This window comes from Myotis nattereri (genome assembly GCF_964212035.1).
Source record: "Myotis nattereri genome assembly, chromosome: 17".
Lineage (NCBI taxonomy): Eukaryota > Metazoa > Chordata > Mammalia > Chiroptera > Vespertilionidae > Myotis > Myotis nattereri.
Genome location: NC_138092.1, coordinates 36908773 through 36931398, shown reverse-complemented (window position 1 = coordinate 36931398; position 22626 = coordinate 36908773). Strand labels below are relative to the sequence as shown.

General features: G+C 37.4%; 1 protein-coding gene across 1 annotated transcript in view; it reads right to left on the bottom strand.

Moving 5' to 3' along the window:
- Positions 1–236: 236 nt before the first annotated feature.
- LOC308533179 (uncharacterized protein C8orf34) overlaps positions 237–22626 on the bottom strand; it is a 466353-nt gene continuing 443963 nt past the window's right edge. The window contains exon 14 of the mRNA XM_081111001.1: positions 237–324. Within this exon, the coding sequence (XP_080967127.1) occupies positions 321–324 (4 nt within the window). The 3' untranslated portion in view covers positions 237–320. The remainder of the gene's footprint in view (positions 325–22626) is intronic.

The following is a 22626-nucleotide window of genomic DNA, read 5'->3' as shown; positions in this document are numbered from 1 at the left end:
AGCAAACACCCTCCATATATTTCAAATGATCCCTCAAACACAGAATGGAATAATGAGAGGAGAAGCATAAGGTATTAATTGAGTCACTGTCTCCCTTTCTTCCTGGGAAAATGCAAAAATATAAAACACAGACACTCAAAAAGATACACTGAAATCTCTTTAGCGATGCCTTTCATTTCACTGGGAGACAGGAAATGACTTAAGTAGAATTTATGGCATTCTTAAGAAATAAATTACCTGGAGTGATGAAATGATGTAAATCTTTAAATCGTGTGTTCTGTGACAATGTCATGGAGAAGAGTTCTATAGCTGCAGATCCTTTATCTAAAAGTAAGCAAAGAACAGCCATTACTCAATGCCCTGCATACAGCACTGAACAATTACAGTTGCGCAGTTTTTTAAAATTGTGAAGTATTCAGTACTGTGTTTGCAACACCCAACATGAATACACTCCTTTTTCTCCTACATGAATAAAGCCATAGATGCTTTCTTTAGGCTGGATTGTTTGATAAACTTGCACAATAGAGTCTTAATCACAGTCATGTGTATATGAAGCAGTCTTTTCTTTCTTTTTATCCATTTAGAACCTTTGTCATGTGAGAAATGAATTATTCACATTTATACCTATTTTACTTTTATGTAGAGACTTGACTATATCAATGATCTCTTTCCTATTCAAACAAATTTGATCTAATCTATCTTGTTCCTTTAAGAGATATTATGCACTGCTCTAATCTTGGTTTTCTACAAATGCATAGAATCTCATATTCTTGAAATCTCAACTACTTTTTCCAAGAAACAAGTTCCTACATCATCATGAACTATTGCCTTATTGTTGTGTTAGTTTGGGGGCTGTTATAGCAAAATACCACAATTGGGTGGTTTAAAACAACAGAAATTTATTCTCTCACAGTTCTGGGTGCTAGAGGTTCAATATCAAGGTGCTGGCTGGGCCATGCTCCTTCTGAAGGCTTCCTTGCCTCTCCTAGTTTCTGGTGGTTGCTGGCACGCCTTGGCATCTCTTGGTTTACAGATACATCACTCTAACTTGGTTTCCTTTGTCAAAAGATATTCTCTCTGTGTACTGGTATCACTCTTTCCAAAGTTCTCTCATCCCATAAGGACACTAGTCATTAGATCTGAGTCAACCCTAATCCACTATGACCTCATCTTAACTTGATTACAGCTGCCAAGACCTTACTTACAAATAAGGTCATATTCACACATAGCAAGGTTTATCACTTTAACATTTCTTGCAATACACAACAATTGTGAACATATATTTTGACTCATGCTAATAGATTATGATACAAATATTTATGAACTAGAGGCCTGGTGCATGAGATTCATGCACTACAGGGGTGGGGGGTGGGGGGGGGGAGTCCCTCAGCCTGGCCTGCACCTTCTCGCAGTCCAGGAGCCCTCGGGGAATGTCCAACTGGTGTCCCGCTCTCCGCAGAAAGTGGGCCTAAGCCATAAGTCGGATATCCTTAGCGCTGCTGTGGAGGTGGGAGAGGCTCCCGCCACCACCGCTGCACTTGCCAACCTTGAGCTGGCTTCTGCTGAGCGGTGCTCCCCTTGCAGGAGCGCACTGACCACCAGGGGGCAGTTCCTGCATTGAGCGTCTGCCACCTGGTGGTCAGTGCGTGTCATAGCAACCAGTCGTTCCCCTGTTTGGTTGATTTGCATATTACCCTTTTATTATATAGGATTAATAAATTCCACACAAATACTATGATTAATGCAATCTTTTTCTGATTGCAGTTTTCTTTTTGTAATTAAACTACTTTTAAGGATATGACAACTTAAATGGAGAATAATTAAATCCTGTTCAGATTTGGGCACAATTTATATGGTATTTAAATAATGAATTATTTATTTCTTCATGGGTAATTCAAGTACATGGTACAAAGTTGAAAAACAAAAAGGAAATCAACTTCCAGCCATCTAATTTCCTTCCCAAGAAGCAAACACTGTAATTAGTAATTAGTATTTTTTTAACTCTTTTAGAAATATTCTTTGCATATTTCATATACAAGCATCTATCTGTTTATCTATCTATCTATCTATCTATCTATCTATCATCTATCTATCTATCTATCTATCTTACCTAATAATAGACAAACATGTAAATTGACTATCCTTCTGCTATGCTCACCAGCCAATCAGGAGAGTATGCAAATTAACCCAACAAAGATGGCAGTTAATTTGCATACAGAGGCGCAAAGTGGTGGAGCGGAAGGCTCTGGCTGGAGCAGCGAAGACTGAAGGCTCCGGCCGGAGCAAAGGCCTGGGTCCCGGGTGCCAGAGGGAAACTGGTGCCAGCAGCCAGGGGAAGGGAAGGCCTATTGCATGAATCCCTTCATGTAATGGGCCTCTAGTCTATCTATAAAATGTATGCAGTAAAAATCAAAATACACAAATAGCATTTCTCTTTTCACTCCCTATTCTCCTCTCAGGACTGTTCTCATTATCTAGTCTCCTTTATAGTAACACACCTCAAACAGATCATCTATCCTTACTGTGGTCTTTTACTTGCTTTCCCCTTCCTCCTAGCACTCCCCCTCCCTGCCCCACTACTCCACTGAAATGGTTCACACCTTCTATAATAGCTGTTCTATGCTCCACTCTCACTGTTGTTTTTATCCTGTCTTCCTCCCTCTCTCTTATGCCTATTGTCTTAGAAACTGTTTTATTCCTAGTAATTTGATGGGGAAAAATGCTATCTCACTATAGTTTTCACGTGCACTTCTCTTAATATGAATGAGGTTGACCATCTTTTCAGATGTTTAGGAGCTATTTAGATTTCCAGTTTAATGTACTATCTTCCATATCCTTTTTTAAAATATAATTTTTGTTGATAGTATTACAGATGTCTCCCATTTTCCTCCCCTCTCCCCAGATCTTCACTAACCTATTGCCCTTGTCCATGAGCTATGCATATAAGTATGTAAGTTTTTTGGTTTATCTCTTCTTGTCCCCGCAACCCCACATCGAGGTATGCCAGTCTGTCCCATGCCTCCCTGCTTTGAGTCCTATTTTATTGGTCAATTCATTTTGTTCATTAGATTCCACAAATAAGTGAGATCATGTGACATTTGTCTTTCTCGGTTTGGCTTATTTCACTTAGCATAATATTTTCCAGGTCCATCCATGCTGTCCCAACAGGTAAGAGATACCTCTTTTTTAACAGCTGCATAGTATTCCATAGTGTAAACGCCCCACAGCTTTTTTATCCATTCATCTACTGATGGGCTCTTGGGCTGTTCCCAAATCTTAGCTATTGTAAATAATGCTGCAATGAACACAGGGACGCATATGTTCTTTCTGATTGGTGTTTTGTGGTTTTTAGGATATATTTCCAGAAGTGGAATTGCTGGGTCAAATGGAAGTTCTATTTTTAATTTTTTGAGGGAACTCCATACTATTTTCCACAGTGGTTACACCAATCTGCATTCCCACCAGCAGTGAACTACTGTTCCCTTTTCTCCACATCTTCGCCAGCACTTGTTGTTTGTTGATTTTTTTTATGATCTTCCATATTCTTTGCCTACTTTTAAATTAGAGTTTTGTTTTATTCTCATTGGTTTATAAGAACTTTTATATATTAAGGAATTAGATCTTTTTCCTCAGACATGCTCTTTACCACCATACAGTAGTTTTTCCTTTCATTACTCAGCCAGTCTCATGCAGATTTAAATATTCCTTGCTTCCTATCAAGCACTCTCTATTTGCTCTACTATTGAAATATCCTGTGCTTCTGTTACAGTGTTCACCAGTGAGATGCAGGCGCCCTCATCCCCATGTCTTCTCCCCTGTCCTTCTTCATGCCAAGGTAGATGTACTCGCTTACTAGTAAGGATACTTGATTTCCATAAGAAAATGTTATTCTTATTTTCTATTCTGTGTATTATCAAGACATGCAAATTTTCCATCAGTTAGCAACTGGAATATTTATAAATCACGTTCCATGCTAGAGAATATAACCACTGCTCTGCCATTCCTGTAACCACTCATGTTTCCTTTATGCTTTCTTGATGAGAGAACTTTGAACCTCATGAGCTCATTAATTCCCCTTCAGCTCCTAATAATATAACTGTAACTTTATTAATAACCCTAAACCCCTTTAACTCTGTATTGTAAGCTACTTTAAAATCTTTTAGAAAGAAGTGGCATATAAAAAATATATAAATTTTTTGGTATATCCCCAGCAGAATATCTAGCACATACAATAAAAAAAGAGATGCTGATGATAAAAGAATAAGATTTTTATAATACTTTTCTCAAGGTAGGAAAGTGTTAACTAAATATAGAAAAATTCTTAAGATGGTAAAATATAGTGTACTTTCCCCCCAAATAATAAACTCATTAAATAGCTACAGTGCATACATACTTCCCAGCTACAACATAAATGGATAACGCATTTGTTTCTAGTTTGGTGTGCTATGAAGTATCTGTAGCTCAAAGGAGGTTTAATTACTGGTTTACTATGTAAAACACAGCAGTTACAGATTGTCTTTCACCATCTCCTCCTTATAATAAGAAATAGATGATTTATTTATCCTGTAGACATATAAAAATATAGAGCCCCTCTACACAGAATATACTTGATGAGAATTAGAAGCATAGATGAATGCAGCCCTCCCGGAGTTCAGATCTAGGGTGTAATTTTTAATGTCACAAAAAATGGAAGGGAAAGCTCACAAACAAAAAATTGGTAAAAAAATTTCTGGTAGAGTGAGAAAACTTTGAAGGCGAAGTTTTATGGGACACTTTGTATTAAATTAGAAAGTTTTAAAGTTAAACTGCCTTTGCATACATTAGACACAGAAAGACATCTATTTTTAAACCTAGTATATTGATGTAAACAACTAATACACATAATTTTATATAGAAAAAAATTACATAAGATTGGTGTAATATAAGTCAAGATTGGGTTTTGCTGAAATTTGATAAAGCTTGGAGTGATTATAGGTATGGAAGAAAATTTTAAGTGAATTAAAAATGAAAAAAAAAGTTTATTATAACCCAGTGCCATTTTTATTTCTTGAGATAATTCTATTAATTCATTACTGAGGGGCATGATATATGACAAGATTGAGCACTAGAATAAATAATAAATCCTGTTAATGTTCCAATATTCTAACTAGTTCTTTGGACTAAATCTTTCAGGTTTTTATAAAACATTTATTTTGCTATAGAAAATACCTTCCCACCCATCTAAAATGTTCTTGTATCTTCATTCCACCCATATCCCAATATTGTAAAACTAAACATCAGGTTGAATTCACACTGGCAATTCAAAACATGTTCGCATGTACAATTCTTTATAATATCTGTTGGTCAGGCAGAGATTAAGCCTTTCATTAATCCACATGTTCTTGTATCTTCATTCCACCCATACCCCAATATTCAGGTCAATTCCTGCCCCCTCTTTAGAGCCTTTTCCAACTTCCTTCGCATACAAGACATTGTAACAAAGTATGTATTGATATTGGTGATGTAGTTAGCATTCTATTATGAGACTAAAAATGTGAATCTAGAACTCTATGATAAACGGAAGTCTAGTGGAATGGAGAAATACAGATTCCTTAATTAAATATTTTCTATGATTCCACAAATACAGATTTCTAAGTAAGACATTAAGGATAAATATATTTCAACCTAAAAAAATTACATGATTACAAGAGTCAAATCTATGGAGTAGAATTTCCAGATTAACAAAATAAAAACACAAGACAGACACTCAGTTAAATTTGAACTTAAGATAAACACTGAATAATATTTTAGTATAAGTATGTTGTCATTTTTCTAAAATTCAAATCGAACCAGGCTTCGTGTGTTTTATCTGCAACCCTAGTCTTGAGGTGTAGTTCTCCTGCCCCAGTTCATTCTGAAGGCCAACGTTGGGTTTACTAATGGAGAAGTTAGTGGGCACACTGCCACTTTGTGGCAGCCAAGAGCAACGACATTACTGCTCTTGAGAGAGAAGAGGTGCAAGTCTAGAGATCAGACATTCATTTTCATTGTGCAGAACATATAAGATACCAAGATAAGCTAAAGTGCCCCTTAAAGAAAGGAGTATGGAAAGCGCCATGCTTATCTCACACAATATTAGTTTTGGTTGGCGTGATGGCAGGATTTATCCACTTTTTGAAGAACTGATATTCCAACTTCTCTAACTAAGATTTTAAAAAGTGGGAAGATGACTCTACCAGTGAGTACTGCCAGAAACAATATGTAAACTTTTTTTATGTGACCGACCAACAGAGGTTATAAAGAACTGTACATGAGAATATGATGTTTTGAATTGCCAGTGTGAATTTGCTTTATTTAGCAATATCAACCAGATGTTTAGTTTTACAATACATTGAAAGCACTAAAAGTTTTTAGCCATAAAGAGAGGGAAGGCTGAAATAACTTCTGAAAGGTTGCATATCAGGTTAACAATAGAGCTGGAGAGAAGAGTAATAATTTCCTAACTTCTGACCTTGAAGCCTTTCATTAATCTACAATCACTATTGTTTTTCTGAAATGAGTCTCTTAAAATATTATTTCAGGAATACTAGCCATAAATGTGGAAGTGATAATCTTGTGATAATTTAAGGCATCCTTGTGAAGTTAAAAATTCCCAAGTTAAATTTCTCAGCTATCTTCAGAATCTCCAAAGCAAACAGAACTTTCAAAAATTTATTTGCTTTTGTTCTTTCCTCTTCTGACTAACCTATTTGCATAACTGTATTTTCATGTTCTTGGAAAAAATGAGTCTTCTTGAGGGAGAATGATTTATTTTAAAAATCCACACAAGAATGTAGCAAAAGTTAATCGATAGTAAACTACCCAATACTCATTTACTAACACTATGAAAAGTTTTAATGAAGCCTGAATTTTGTGTGGCTACACATAAATATTCAAACCTTGACAATAAACAAAGGTAGAAAGTGGGGTTCAGATATGTATTAAAACATTGTTTCTATGCATATTAGAAACGATATCTAGGTATAGTCTATGTTGAAATATGTGAAGTTGTCTTTACCCTGAAAAATATAAAGAGATTAGGCCCTAAAGCTATTATGCTAAAAAAAAAAAAAAAAGTTAATCTTAAAGAAAAAGTAAATCAGGGTTTTGCTAATCATCAAGCTGAGGCAAACACTGGTGGATTTTCTAGAACCACAGTTGGCTGTAATACTTGATTAAGTGTGTTCAGCTTAATCTTGATGGAAGATTACCCAATAAATCACATTTTGAGTAATGTGACTCCAGACAGCCAACGATTAGAAAAATATGCATATGTGACATTCTTTAGTTTAGCAATATGCCAAACATGCCATGTAATCCTATGATTAAAGAAAAGGGCAAGGTCACTCCGGTCCTCACCACTCACTGGCAGAGCTGTTGACCTTATGTAACACTTAAAAATGAACTGGGTGCTCCAGAAAATAAGTGGTTAGCACAGAGAAGAGAGATAACATGAGATTGGGTGGGAATGACTGTGGAAAGAAGATACCCCACCAGCATAGGTCCATTTGTTAGCTCTATGGGATTCAGTGCGTATAAAAAGATGACTTGTGAGTTCAGACAAGCTCAGTACTACGTCAGAATGCTTTTCCAAAATATAGGCTTGCACAAAATCAGTTGATAAGTTGGTGTTGGTGCTGGAAAGCATTGGATATTGGAACGTGTTTCTATTTTAGAAGTAGCAGATTATAATCTCTGGACTTCTCTTTTATCTTTCACCATAAAAACATATGGGCTCCTAGGGCTCAGGCTTTCTTCATGTTTTTGTATATAAATAAAAATGTGTTCCCATTTTTCTGTTATTTGTTTTGCCTTCTGCTATTTCTTTTTTGCCACTCTTCCACAATGTTCTGTCCACTTCTTTATTAGTATCCAGCTTCATTCTAACCACTTCCTTCCCATTCTTTCATATATATATACATATATATGAAAGAATATATATATTCATATATGTGTGTGTGTGTGTGTGTGTGTATGTGTATTTCTATTGATTCTCAGTGAGAGGAAGGGAGAGGGAGAGAGAGAAACATCAATGATGAGAGAGTATCATCAATCAGCCTGCTCCTGCACGTCCCCTTCTGGCGATAGAGCCAGCAACCTGGCCCATGCCCTGACTGGGAATTGAACCATGACACCCTGGTCCATGGGTCCATGCTCAGCCACTGAGCAACACTGGCCTGGCTTCCTTCCCATTCTTAATATGAATGTGACATAAAAATAATTTGTATGTGAAGAGGTTCTCCTAGACCTCATGCAACAAGACACAGTAATTATCTTATCTTTGACAATGAAGAAACATTTTCAAGTATGTGGACAATTTTAATAATTAGCAGACACCCAAGTCACTTTTAACACTAGACTTTGTTTTGTAAACATGCAGGCCTAAGAGATAGTACATGGTCTCAAATGACATTATTTAAACTTAGTTCTAGATAAAATGGAATCCAATAAAAGAAATGAAAGGCAAGGCCATCAACTTAAAATGTATAGATAGTTTTCTGGGTTTAAAAGAAACAACCAAAATACAAGTTCTGAAACTCCCAACAACTAGTAATTTTGATTACTAGTGTGAATAATATGAATGATTATTTCCTTGGGAAGAGCTAGCACTTGAAAACAATACCATCATCAGAAAGCATGCCTTTCCTGATCAATTAATATGAATTACTAGTCACTAATATGAACAGTCTGTGGAAAGTTAATTTCAGAACCAAAATGATTAAAAATCAGCAGTGAGGAGATTCATAGTTTTCATGCTCTGAAATGCTGGCAACATTCCTGGCCATATGCAAGGCCTTTAGAATTACTAATGTTTAAAAAGTGGTCTTGGAACAAGAAATTCAAATTCGACACAGAAACACAAACCAGATTTTTTTTCTACTCATCTTGCTTTTCATATTGTTTCATCTGATTCCAATTTTTACACCACGATATCTGTTTTGAGCACTACAGTCTTTCTCACCTGTTTCTGTATGTTTCAAGTCAAAATTTAAGTCCAATTGCTGGCACTGAAGCCGTCTTTCAACGTTCTAAGTATCTCCATTTTCAAATGCAGATATGAAACAGGTGAGAAACTGGCAACTAGGAAAGGCACAGCAGGACATTTTCCAGTCATCATTTGTGACATTGCTCCAATGCTATCTCCTGGGTAAAGGACTTCCCGCCTTCCCAGCTGCCTCTGCTCTGAGTTCCCATAAACCTCTATGGCGTTACTCCTCTACTACACTCTGAGCTCCTACAGGTGGGTTGTTCCTCTCTGCTTCTTATTTGCAACAACAGTGCCTAGAACAGCCGTGGGCAAACTACGGCCCGCCCGTTTGAAATGAATAAAACTAAAATAAAAAAAAGACCGTATCCTTTTATGTAATGATGTTTACTTTGAATTTATATTAGTTCACACAAACACTCCATCCATGCTTTTGTTCCGGCCCTCCGGTCCAGTTTAAGAACCCATTGTGGCCCTCGAGTCAAAAAGTTTGCCCAACCCTGACCTAGAACATTGATCTCGATGCAGTGGAACTGTCTATCAATGTTTACACAATAAGTAAAATGATAGATGAATTAAAAATCTACAAAGTAGTTGGATTCACTTTGTATAATTCAGGGGTCCTCAAACTTTTTAAACAGGGGGCCAGTTCACTGTCCCTCAGGCCGTTGGAGGGCCGGACTATAGTTTAAAAAAAAACTATGAACAAATTCCTATGTACACTGCACATATCTTATTTTGAAGTGAAAAAACAAAACGGGAACAAATACAATATTTGTATTTGCACGTGGCCCATGGGCCATAGTTTGAGGACCCCTGGTATAATTAATGGAAGGTGGCAAAGTACCCGCCTTTTAGACCAAATAGTGAGTGGTCTGGTTGAATTCCAGGTCTAAGTGGATTAGAGAATTTTAAAAAACCCAACAACTTGTGAACCTAGCAACCATACTCTTTAAATTCATATATAGATGTCCTGGTCGTGTGGCTCTGTTGGTTGGAGTGTCATCCTGTACACCAAAAGGTTGTGAGTTTGATTCCTGGTCAAGGCACAGACCTAGATTGCAGGTATGATCTCTGGTTGTGGTGCATAGGGGAGGCAACCAATTGATGTTTCATATATATATATATGTTTTTTTTCTCTCTCTCTAAAGTCAATAAACATATCCTTGGGTGAGAATTAAAAAATTTTAAAAATTTAATATATAGGCATACTTTTGTTATTCTCACATAAAGAAATTCTGCTCTGTAGCCTTTCCCATTTGGTGGTTTTCATGCTTATTTGTCAGAATCCTTGGTTGCAAGGGATAGAAATAATCTCAAACAAATAAATTAAAAGGAAGAATTTATTGGCTCACAAAAGAGCTGGCCTTGGGCCTGAAACAAATCAGAATTCTCTCTCTCTGCATCTCCTACTTGGATTCATATTCTCTTTCTATAGAGGGATTTCCTGCCTTTCTTTTTTTTTCCATACTGAATGTAGATCATGACTTACTGCAGCAGTGGTTTCATACCCTAAGATTTCCATTCCTGGAGATGAAAAGTGTCCCCCTCTCCCCCCAAACTCCAGATATAAAATTCCAGGAAGCATTTGAGTAGTGTAGCTTGGATTCTGTGTCTCTTCCTGAAACAGTAGCTGAGGCCTCAAAGATGGTTTATCCTTTCTGGGTTACATGTCCATCTCTGAAATTAGGGGCAAAATCTAATAAGAGAAAAAGAAAAAGCACATTTTGGGCAAAGAAAATGGCTAATACAAAAAGAGGTGTCACATTTTCCTTTATTTGTTTGTAAAGAACTTCTCAATACTTCCAACCAAGCAGGGAAGAGTTGGTTCAATTTCTAACAAAGATGGCTAGCTATTCAGATCAACATACCATTAGAGGCCTTCTTGGGTGGTAGAGATCATCCCAAATGGAATTAGTAAAGAAAAAGCCCATAGATCAGGGGAGATAGAAACGTCAAAATTTGAGTCACTGCCCGGCTGGCATGGCTCAGTGGTTGAGCATTGACCTATGAGTCAGGAAGTCATGCTGCCCCTAGTGTGGGGTGTGCAGGAAGCAGCTGATCAATGATTCTCTCTCATCATTGATGTTTCTATCTCTCTCCCTCTTCATTCCTCTGAAATCAATAAAAAAATATATTTTTTTTAAAAACTTGAGTCACAAAGAGATAGGAAGCAGGGGTTACTTTCAGAAAAGAGTTCTTATTCATGGGTAATAAAGACGGTCACCAGGATACTACTTACCATAACCAATAATACTGAGGCTGTATTATAAGGAATATAGGCTGCCCCAAATATTGCTGGATAAAAGGCATCAAATACATGATTTCTGCACTTTGTATTTTGAACTTAACCTAGTTTGAGACATAATGCTATTTTGTAATATACATAGAGGAAAAAAGCAAATCAACAGCAAAAATGTTCTCAAGACTTTTCCAAACATATTACTGTCACATTGACAATAATCTTTAAAACTAAGTGTTGAGGCTAGGTACAGCTATAGTATGTATTTAAGTATTTTGAGCTAAATTTTTCTAAATTTCTACTTTTAGAAACTTTCCAAGTTGATATTCTTTAAAAATGACCCAATTTTTTAAAGCCTGAAAGGCAAAATGGTGTGCTATTTTGCAGAGCTGGCAGAATGGAGTGTATTAAGACTTTTCTGCTTATTTTTAATCATCTGTTGGCAGAGTTTATTCACATTTGAAAAGCCAACTTTAACTATTGTATGGCAAAATCTTTTACTAAATCTTGCTACTTAACAGATCTCTTGAATATTCTATTTGGAAGAATGATAAGATCAGGGTATAATTACGTTCATTTTTAATTCCTCACACACAAGTCTTTACTGGTACATGAATAAGCATTAAAAGTACTCATTTTTCTAAGAAAATAAAGAGGTTGTTTTAAGAGAAACAAGTATCCAAAGTAGTTATTCCTGCATGATCTTCAGAAATCCAGTTGGACATGCAATCGGTTACCAAAATCCAGGCATCCAAGTGACTGGATCCTTGCAATATTTTATTTAGTTTTTCCTGTTTGCAACATTACAAACAGTAAGCATACATCAGGAATAACCTAAATATACCATCTCAAATATATATTTTCATAGAATCTTAAATAGATAATACTTTAACTCATATAAAGTTCTCTAATTACGGAAATTCAAGGCTCTTCTTTTGATGACATTTTTTGTAAAAAAGGCAATGACCTTTCAGTGAGTAGCTTTCCTGCAACTCTGGCATCTATTGGATTGGGTTTATTTCTGTAGACACGACTTGTTTATTCATTACTTCATTCAGCAAATATTTCTAATATAATTATTAGTTCCACAGAGCACATTATTTAAATCTTAAGGGCAAGCCAATCTGTATTCTGTAACTTTCTTCTAAGAACTCAAAGCCATTGATTCAGTCATGATATTGATATAGTAACAATGAGTTTTTCATTTGCAAGTGTTAAAAATGACCAGAGATCACTGCCTGGCCATGTTTAACCAATTTGGATAACTAGGATGGTTTTAATTTAGTTCACTTTTATGTTATGAAAAAAACACACCAGAATATATTTTCCTTGTATAATGATTTACTTTATATAAAGCAGATTGATACTATTAGTTCATCATGTGAAGTAAACAAAGTGTTATAGGCCTCCTTTTGTTCATGATCTTATAAGTGAGGTTACGACGCAGGTAGGTGGGAACACCTGACCTGAAGTTAGGCCGTCTAAATCCAAGGTCACTGTCCCTGCAAAGCTGCTGTGCCACATCAATCAGAGAAAAGAGAAAAATTCCACCAGTATCACCTCCTGTGGTGTCCCTCTAGTTCATAAACTACAAAGGGCTAAATGAGAACACTTACGATTAACTACTTCCTCATTAACTCCAATTCCAAGGTGATACAGCTAGTCCCAAAATAGCACTACTTGAAGGAAAGGCTTTCGTGAATTCCAATGAAACTCTTGAAGACCAGTGTCATTTGCTTTTCTTGTTCATTTGAATTCAAACATCTATAGACAATCCTAGGATAATTGGCTATTTTCTCCTGAATTCCTAACTATGTTACTGGTTAACTATCTATAATATTAAAAGCATAATATGCTAATTAAACCAGACAGCCCGACGACCTTCTGGATGAAGCTGGGGCTGTGAGGGCCAAGGCAAGCCTCCATGGCTGCGAGGGCTGAGCCCCTTGCACAAATTTCATGCATTGGACCTCTAGTATAAGTAGAATTACCTCTGAGGTTTAAAAAGACAAAAAAAACATCCTGAGATTTGGTGATTCACTACATCCACTTCCTGTAAAATTCTAGTAGTTCCTGTTTGTGAAATTTCCTTCAGTTGACGCAAGTTACTTGATATGGAAAATAAACATCACTAATGAATATCAGTAAGCAACCTGGAAATCATGGCAACCTGGAAATCATGTCAGTTAGTTCCTTTAGGACTTCAGTATTGTGACTGGCAAAAGGCCTAAAGAATTAAAACAATGCAAAATAAAATGAAAAAGCTGTATCAGATTAATACACAAAAAAACATAAAAACACTGGTCATCTGAAACCTTCCTCCGCTAAATGCATTTTATATGCAGGCTTGTATTTTATTTTTTCTACACTAATAAATATTGAATTTGAATGTGTTCATTTTTTTAAATGTGCTTATGGTAAAGCAACTTCATACAGTACTGGTGAGCAGCAGATTTTCAGGACTGGTATCATCTATCCATGTCTAGAGGTACTCATTTCTCACTACTAACCCTTTTTTGGGGGAGGGGGCATAATAATATTAGCAAGTTATTTAATAAGACACATGTAATTGCCATGCTTAATACGAGCTCAGCCATTGTGAAACACTAGAGCCGCAGTCTATGGAAATAAATGACTCCTTAATATCTAAAGAAATATTTTGTATTTTTCCTTTACATCACAAATGAAATCTAATCTAACTCCAAATACCTCCATGTACTTTATTATATTTTTCTTCAACAAACCTTATCCTGTACTGTACTTGAAATGAATTGAAATAATTTAAAATATCTATTATATATCAAATAAACCCCTTGCTGTGCCATCTCTGTCTAAAAGGCTATGGCTTGATTTTTTTTTCTGAACATTTTCAAAACATTATATATCTGAACCATCATAAAATATCATTCTTGCAACTTTGCCAATTTCAAAACTTTCCTTTGAATAGTTTATCATTGGTATTCTCCATTTCCTTTCTTGATCCTCTTTGAGAACTGGCCAAGCAAACACTAGCTAAATTTATTTGCATTTATTAAATGTCTTAGCCTGAACACTTCTTACTGAAGGGAAATCACAGGCCAGAAAGAATAAAATTCAATTCTTGGCCAAGGCTCCAGTGGCATAGGGTAATATTAGATGAAACATAGAGACTGAGGGAATGTAAATTCTAGTTTATTCAGTTCAATTGATTTTCTTCCTATTAAGGTACATTCTGTTAGAAAGTTTTCCTCCCACTTACTAATAACTAAACTCTGACATCATGAAGAAAACTGCAATTCACATCACTAAGGCTAATGTCACCCAAAGAGAGCTTGCTGTTTTAAATAATATGGAAACTGCCTTGGGATGACAGATAAGTAAAACAATCCTCTTTATTTTTAACTGCTTTTGATGTGTTCCAGACTTTGACTATTCAGACAGAGGAATAATGGAAAAGTTATTCCTCATCCCCCCGCCCCCCTGCTTAAATCACACCTCCACACCCCACACCCCAAATTACTATTTCTCCACCCTCACCCCTGACCATTTGAACAAAATCAAAGACTCCAACTCTTCTTATTATTTTATTTTTTTTCTCAGGAGAATAGTCCTGGGCTTAGTTTCAGAAGGTCTCAGATCACCGGCATTCTTTCTAGAACAGTTATATACTCCCAGGTATATTTCTAAGCACTGTCCTTTCTCTTGTTGGGGGAAGTTGGACTTTTGTCCTTGGCACCATATATCAGTTCCAGGCTAGACTCAAATATTGAGCTGCTTTTCCATTTGTCTTTGATTCTCCCTCCACGAGCAGTTGTGCGGAGGGTCTACAGTAGGACCACATTTCTGTCATAAACCAGCAGTAGAAAACTAGGATCACACCTAAGCTGATACTTTCCAGCTTGTTGTATTAGACAACATTGTTCCTAAATGAAGATATCTGGCAGGATTTGCAGATAACGCCATTGCTCAATACAAAAAGGATACATTCCATTTCTTCAATGAATCTGCAGCCCAAAACTGTCATTATTACTACCTGTCAGTTTAAAGACCTTCCATTAGCCATTTTTTATGGCCAGGCATGCTAGAAATTACTTCTCTTAGTTTTCCTTTTTCTGAGAATGTCTTGACTTCTTCCTTATTCCTGAAAGATATTTTCTCCTGATATAGAATTCTCAGTTGACAGTGCTTTTCTTTGGTACTTGAAAAATGTGTCACTTCCTTACAGCCTTCATGGTTTCAGATGAGCAATCTGCCTTATTCAAATCGTTGTTCCCCTAAAGCAGTGGTTCTCAACCTTCCTAATGCTGTAACCCCTTAATACAGTTCCTCATGTTGTGGTGACCCCCAATTTCATTGTTACAAATTGAACATAATTAAAGCATAGTGATTAATCACAAAACAATATGTAATTATATATGTGTTTTCCGATGGTCTTAGGCGACCCCTGTGAAAGGGTCGTTTGACCCCCAAAGGGGTCGCGACCCACAGGTTGAGAACCGCTGCCCTAAAGAATATGTGTGTTTCTCTCTGGCTGATTTGAAGATTTTTTCTTTGTCTTTAGTTTTCACAAATTTAATTTCAATATTTCTGGGCATGTATTTGTTTGAATTTATCCTGTTTAGTTTCTTGAACATTGTAGAGTTACATATTCTATCAAATTTTGGGAGTTTTCAGTCATTATTTCCTTGGACACTTTTTAAATCTCATTCTTTCCTTTCCTTCTGGGAATCTGATGGCATGAATGTTAGGTCTTTTGTTATCAACTCATAGGTTCTTGACACTGTGTTCATTTCTTTTTTATATTCTCTCTGTTCAGATTGAGTAAATTCTATAGATCTGTCTTCAAGTTCATTGATTCTATCCTTTGTCATCTCATTATATAAATAAGCCCATCCAGCAAGTTTTTTATTATCAGTTATTATATTTTTCAGTCCATTGGGTTCTTTTAATTTTCCAGCTTTATTGAAGTGTAATTGACAAATAAAGTTGTAAGATACTTAAAGTGTACAACATATATACAGTGTGAAAGGATTCCCCTTATCAAACTAAGAAACACACTTATTACCTCACTATTTACCTTATTATTAATTTTTTTGTGAGAACATTAAGTTCTGCTCTCTTAGAATATTTCAATTATATAATACAGTGCTATCAACTATAGTCATCCATTTTTTATGTAACTATATTTCTCTAAGATTTTCTTTACTTTTTAATTGTGTTAAGAGAGTGTATAATTGCTTAGTGAAGTATTTTTATGATGACTGCTTTAAGATTATTGTCATTTAATTCCAACATCTGATTCATCTGGATGTTAAGTGTTTGTTGATTGTCTTTTCTCATTTAAATTGAGATTTTCCTGTGACTTTAAAAAATTGTCTGCTGGAAATTTTGGAGATTATGAATCTCTGGATTCTATTTGGTCTTTTATGTTTCCCTGAGGCAGTCACCCAATTAATGTATGGTGTGAGAGTCCAGTGGGCATTTATGTTCAGTTTCATCATGTGGTTGCCGCAATGTTGGGCCAGAAGTTCAGCTCCCCCACTGAACCCTGATGACATTAGGGGAGAGGATGCCAACCAGACCTGCCTCCCACCATCTCTTTCTGCCTCACTGACACAATATAGGATGGAGACTCAGTTCCCCACTGTGCACTGCTGACACCAGGATAGGGGAGAGAAACACTGATTAGATTAGCCCAGCTTTGTACCTCCTCAGTCCATCTAATTCTGCTGGGTGGGTATAGGTACCTAGACACCGCCCTCCCCACTCCCCGGGGCCTCCTAATACCAGCAGTATTGACCAGCTCTACCTTGCACCCCCTTTTATAGTCTTGTTGACACTGGGTGGAGGTGGAGACTCAGATCCCTGCTGGGAAACACTGACATCACCCAGTGAGGAAGCCCAGGGTGGAGGAGTGGAAGAACCTTTCCTTGCTTGGCCCTACTGAAACCACAGGGAGATGGTGTGGTTTTTCCATTAACATTTGGCTCAGTAGTAAAAATGTTTTATGTTGACACGCTACCCTTTCTCCATCTTCTGGTAAGGGGAATAGGATATTCTTGAAGTTTAAAATTTTTTTTCTGTGACTGTTGGCAGTTGAGGGTTGAAGGCTTCTGACATGCTCTGTTTGGGATATATAGAAGTCAATTAAGGAAGCCCAGATGACTCACGTCTGTGTTGTTCCTTAAGTCCTGATGTCTATAAGCAGTCTATTATTATTCCACCTTTCTGAGTCTTCCTAGGCTTGTTTTTTTGTGTGTTATGTCCAGAATTTTTATAATTTTTAGATAGAGAATCTTGTAGGAAGGAGGCTACCCATTCTTGGCTGGAATCAGAATTCTCATTGTAGATTTGTTTCTCTCTCCTGTATGTACGTTTACATATACACCCCAAAATAAATGAAATCAATTCAGTGCTGATAAAAAAAGCTTCATGTATATACTAAATTTATAGGTAGACCTTCTTATATATAATTCTGGAACAAAATAATAAAATATTTCACCAAGAAACCAAAAGTCTTTGCCTTTTTCAGCCCCAACTATGGTTAGTCCATAAATATTTTTCTGGGGTTCTCCGCGCTTCTTGGACCTGTAAGTCCATTTCTTTCACCAGGTGAGGGAAGTTTTCTGTCATTATTTCTTCAAATAGGTTTTTAATATCTTGCTCTCTCTCATCTTCTGGCACCCCTATAATTCTGATGTTGGTACGCCTGAAGCTGTCCCAGAGGCTCCTTACACTATCCTCGCATTTTTGGATTCTTTTTTCATTTTGCTTTTCCGGTTGGGTGTTTTTTGCTTCCTCGCATTTCAAATCATTGACTTGATTCTTGCGCTCCTCTGTTCTGCTGTCGGGAGTCTGTATAATATTCTTTATTTCAGTCAGTGTATGCTTAATTTCTAGTTGATTCCCCAATATAACATCGAGGGTCTCATTAGTTTTCTTGTAGATCTCATTAAGTTTATCGGCGGCTTCTAAACAGTTCTTGAGAGACCTTAAAAGTGTGGTTCTGAACTCTAGATCTTCCATTGACAATTTTGTCCTGTTTCTTTGTCTCCACATTTTGTTATGCTTCCTTGGTGCACCCCCTAGTGGTCTTTGTGCGCAGTCTTATAGTTAAATCTTGTAGCTAATTCCAGGGAGGGTTTGACCTCCAGGCCAAGTGGCTATGAGAATCAGCTGTGTCAGCAGTGAGAGAACTTCTGTCCTCTAGGGAGGTGCTAATCTGGCGTTTGCCTGAGGCTATCCGGCAAATGCCTCTGTGCAGGGCTTGGGCGGGGCGGGTCGCACAGGATCAACAGGGTGGGCCGGAGAGAGCAGTGATGGCGGCTCTCAGTCCTGTCCCCAGGGGCTCTGCCTCTCTGAGTCCCAGCACCCGCTGCAAAGCTCGGAGAGAAAGCTGCACTCGCTCTGACCGAAGCCAGACAATCCCGCTTCTCCCGTTTGAGTCTGGGTCCCTAAAGACTCGCCCGGATCTGGAGCTCAGAGTCTGCGACTCCCTCCCGATTGAAAACGCCAACCGCGCCCTCCGCCGCCAGCCTGCTCCGCGCACTCCGCACCTCAGAATTTGACTTCAGCACTGCGCCTCCTCTGAGTGTCCGAATGCGTTTCTCTTTCCTCCTAGTTGTAGGACTTCCATTCAGCCAGCGTTCCAGTGGTTTTGGGTGATGTCCGTTCTGTCTTTTAGTTTCACTTTTGAAGTAGTTGTTCAAGGCAGCAAACTCCGGCGTTAACCTATGCCGCCATCTTGGTTCTCCCCCCATAAATATTTTTCTGAGAATAAAATGAGACCACATGAAAAAGGACATATTTTCCATTCAATTCTCACTATAATTTCTAAATTGTGTTCTGATTTCTAAAAATAGGGTCTTGAGGTACCTAAAGAACCTCATGCAAGAGTGGTGGGTTCAACACTAATTGTGGTGAAGGATGCAGCATTAAACCTGTGAAGTTGAGTTGGGAATTGGAGGTATTGATAAATGGATTTAAATATAAATGAATTTAGAAAAGATGTACATATAAGTGAATTTGTGTGTGTGTATATTTCCTTGATATAGCCTCAGAGAGGGCCCTGAAAACAACAACATCTCAGAGCAATAGACATGCTGAGATTCAGATCTTGTTTTCCAGATAAAATTATCCACTTAAAGGAATCAGGGGTTCATAGAGAAATAACTGATTCCAAGCCTACTGCAGGAAATGCACATATGAGTCTTAGACATTTGTGTGTGTGTGTGAGTGTAAGAGAAAGAGAGAGAGAGAGAGAGAGAGAGAGAGAGAGAGAGAGAGAGAATAGAAATTTTCCAAAGAATGATAGGGTAAATGTCAAGATAATATAGAAGTCAGATTAATAGTGCTTCTAACAGTCAAGTCTAGGAAAATTCAAGCACTGATAAAAGGGAGCTAGATAGATAGAGACATGAAGGGGAGAAGATGATAAAACAAATATAGAAAGACACATAGAATTTGGATACTGGAATATCTGCATGGAGAGCATGGAAGAGAAAGAAGGTCTTCAGTTTAGTGCAGTGTCTCACTTGGTTCCGAATATCAATGTTCCTCAGTTCCAACCCCTTGGTAGTTGAACTTGAAAATGAGTAAATTTGGATACTGAAGGATACCTGTATTTGTTAATTTAATAAATATCAATAATGATTTGACTAACTTATCTTTGATTAAGTGGGTCTAAGTTTATATTTCTTTTAGAAAATTAATGGTAGAAATTATTATTATTTTAAAAAATATGTTTATTGATTTTTAAAGAGAGAGGAAGGAAGAAGGATAGAGAGATAAACATTGATGAGAGAGAAACATTAATCATCTGCTTCTTACATGAACCCATTGGGGATCCAGCCCACGACCCGAGCATGTGCCCTGATTGGGAATCAAACTGATTATCTCAGTTCCTGGATGGATGTTCAATGCTTAGCCACACCAGCCAGGCAATGGTAGAAATTTTAAATAATTATTGTGATAGGCTCTGGGCACATGTAGGCTTTCACATCTGACACCCAAGAATTTGGCATAATCATGAAACTTTCTTTGACTCATGAAAAGTAAGCAGAAGCACCACGTTCCATTTTCGGGTGAAAGCTTGAAGAACCAACAGCATAAGTCACTGCCTTTGCTTCTTTCACTGAAGTGAATAAGGAAGAATGTGACACATTAAAATGAAACTTCAACCATTCTGCAACCTTGAACAAGCTCAATCTAGAGCTTAGCTAACCAATGATTGACATTTAAGTGAATGGCAAGTTAATTTTGTTGCTTAAAACCATTTTTTGGTTGTTGTTGGTTAGGGAAACATAACTTACCTGGAATCATCACTAACCCTAACAGAGTATCACTACATGTCAGGCGCTGTGCTAACTATCTACCTGAATGATCTCATCCTATATAATAAAAGCCTAATATGCTAAGTGTCTGGTTGTCCAATCATCCATTCAACCAATCAAAGCGTAATATGCTAATGATATGATAAGGCCTTTGAACCACTCACTATGACATGCACTGACCATGAGGGCATAGATGCTCTGACCGGTAGGTTAGCTTGCTGCTGGGGTCCAACAGATTGGGACTGAGCGAGATGGGCCAGACACGCCCTGTAGCCTTTCTGTGGTTCCTCCCCACTGGCCAACCTCCTGCGTGCCTCCCCGGCCCCAGTCGTACACTGGTGGGGTCCCTCGGCCTGGCCTGCACTCTCTCACAATCCAGGTTGAGGGACCCCCGCCCCGAGTGCACGAATTTCCTGCACCGGGCCTCTAGTTTAATATAATAACCTATGAAATGTGTTTTAGCATTCTTATTTTACACATGAAGAAAGTGAGTCTCTGAGAAGTTCAGTAACTTGCCTAAGGTCACACAGCAAAGCTGTGGTAGAACTGAGAACGATGTTTTCATCCCACATATGAATTGTGAAACATACTATATTTTAAGTATTTTAACATCATTCACTTGAAAACAAACCATTGTAGTGAAAGTGAGAAATAAATGCCATCTGGTCATTAAGTTAATTCTCAAGGAACTTTCTTTATCAACTCTTGGCTGCTGAGGATGTTGTGGAGAACATTGGGGCTTCAGGGCTTAGGAGTCAGAGGTTCTTAGTGAAAATAAAAATCTTGCCTTTGAATTTATCCTTCTGTATGACCTTGGACAACTTATTTAACTCTCTCTCATTCCTCAACTATAAATTAGGGTTCAAAATACCTCCCCACAATGGAATATTCTGAGAAGTAAATTAATTACATGTGCAAAGAACTGGCAAATTAGTTCTCTACCTTCCCTCAAGTGAAGTCTCTCTTTCTCTCTCTCTCTCTCTCTCTCTCTCTCTCTCTCTCTCTCTCTCTCTCTCTCTCTCTCCTGTCTTTCTCTTTTCTCTCTCCTTCAAGATAATAATGGCTTTAGAAACAATCTATGATCAAAACTGTTCAATAAATCCCAATTTTGCTAATTACTTCAAATTAATAAGAAAGGATTTCAAAAGTTGGAAAAGAACAATTTCCATTCAACTTTTTGCTTGTGAGATTTCATGCTTAAAACATTACAGGATAAGAAACACAGTGCTTTGTGATATATAAAGTAGAAATGCAGATTGTAAAATTCCAGTCATATAATTTCCTAGATTGTCTGGTTTGAAAATTTGGGCCATCAGATTGCCTGTGCCATGCACACATGAGTAGTTCTCCATTCTCTGGGAGGGTGGTCTTTCTAGGAACCCAGTTGCAAACCATTATAGGAAAATCTCTTTTATGACCAGTCCTCTGGTTCCCTATTTCCATTTGAGCATGTTTGTCAGTCAATAAATTGCTGCCTCTGGCCTGTCTCTCAAGATATCTGGTGTTCTCCATTAAACAATGAAATACCCAGGCATTTTCCATTTTCCTGACTTTAGCTGAAACGTATTTGGCAAGGCTTGTAGGGAACTCCGCCTGCCCATTCTGGGTTAACGGGGAAAAGCCAGTTCATGCCAATGTGGATTTCCTCCCTCTCATGTTATGCTCACTGACACCAATGGGTGCTTTCTTCTGAAATAAAATGGAAACTTTCTGATATTGCCAGACAATTACCTGAAAATACTCCACGTTTTGTTTATACACTTACCAAGGGTCCCACTGGAGGCTTCCCAATAGGAGTGTTGGCCAAACTAAAAAAGCTCTTGGAATTCCAAGAACAAATCCTGCTTACCTTGCTTCTTCAGTGTTTATTTTCAGTCTATAGAATTGATTGGATTAAATTTCCTTTATTTAGACTCCAGCAAGAATAGCTGACATATAACAAGGTAGGAGAGTTAAAGCTTAATTTGAAGAGACAGTCAAGTAAATCTCTGATATAAAAATATCAGATCACATACACATGCTTATTCACCCTCATGAGCCAAGTGACCTCAGGGAGACTCCTCTTTAAT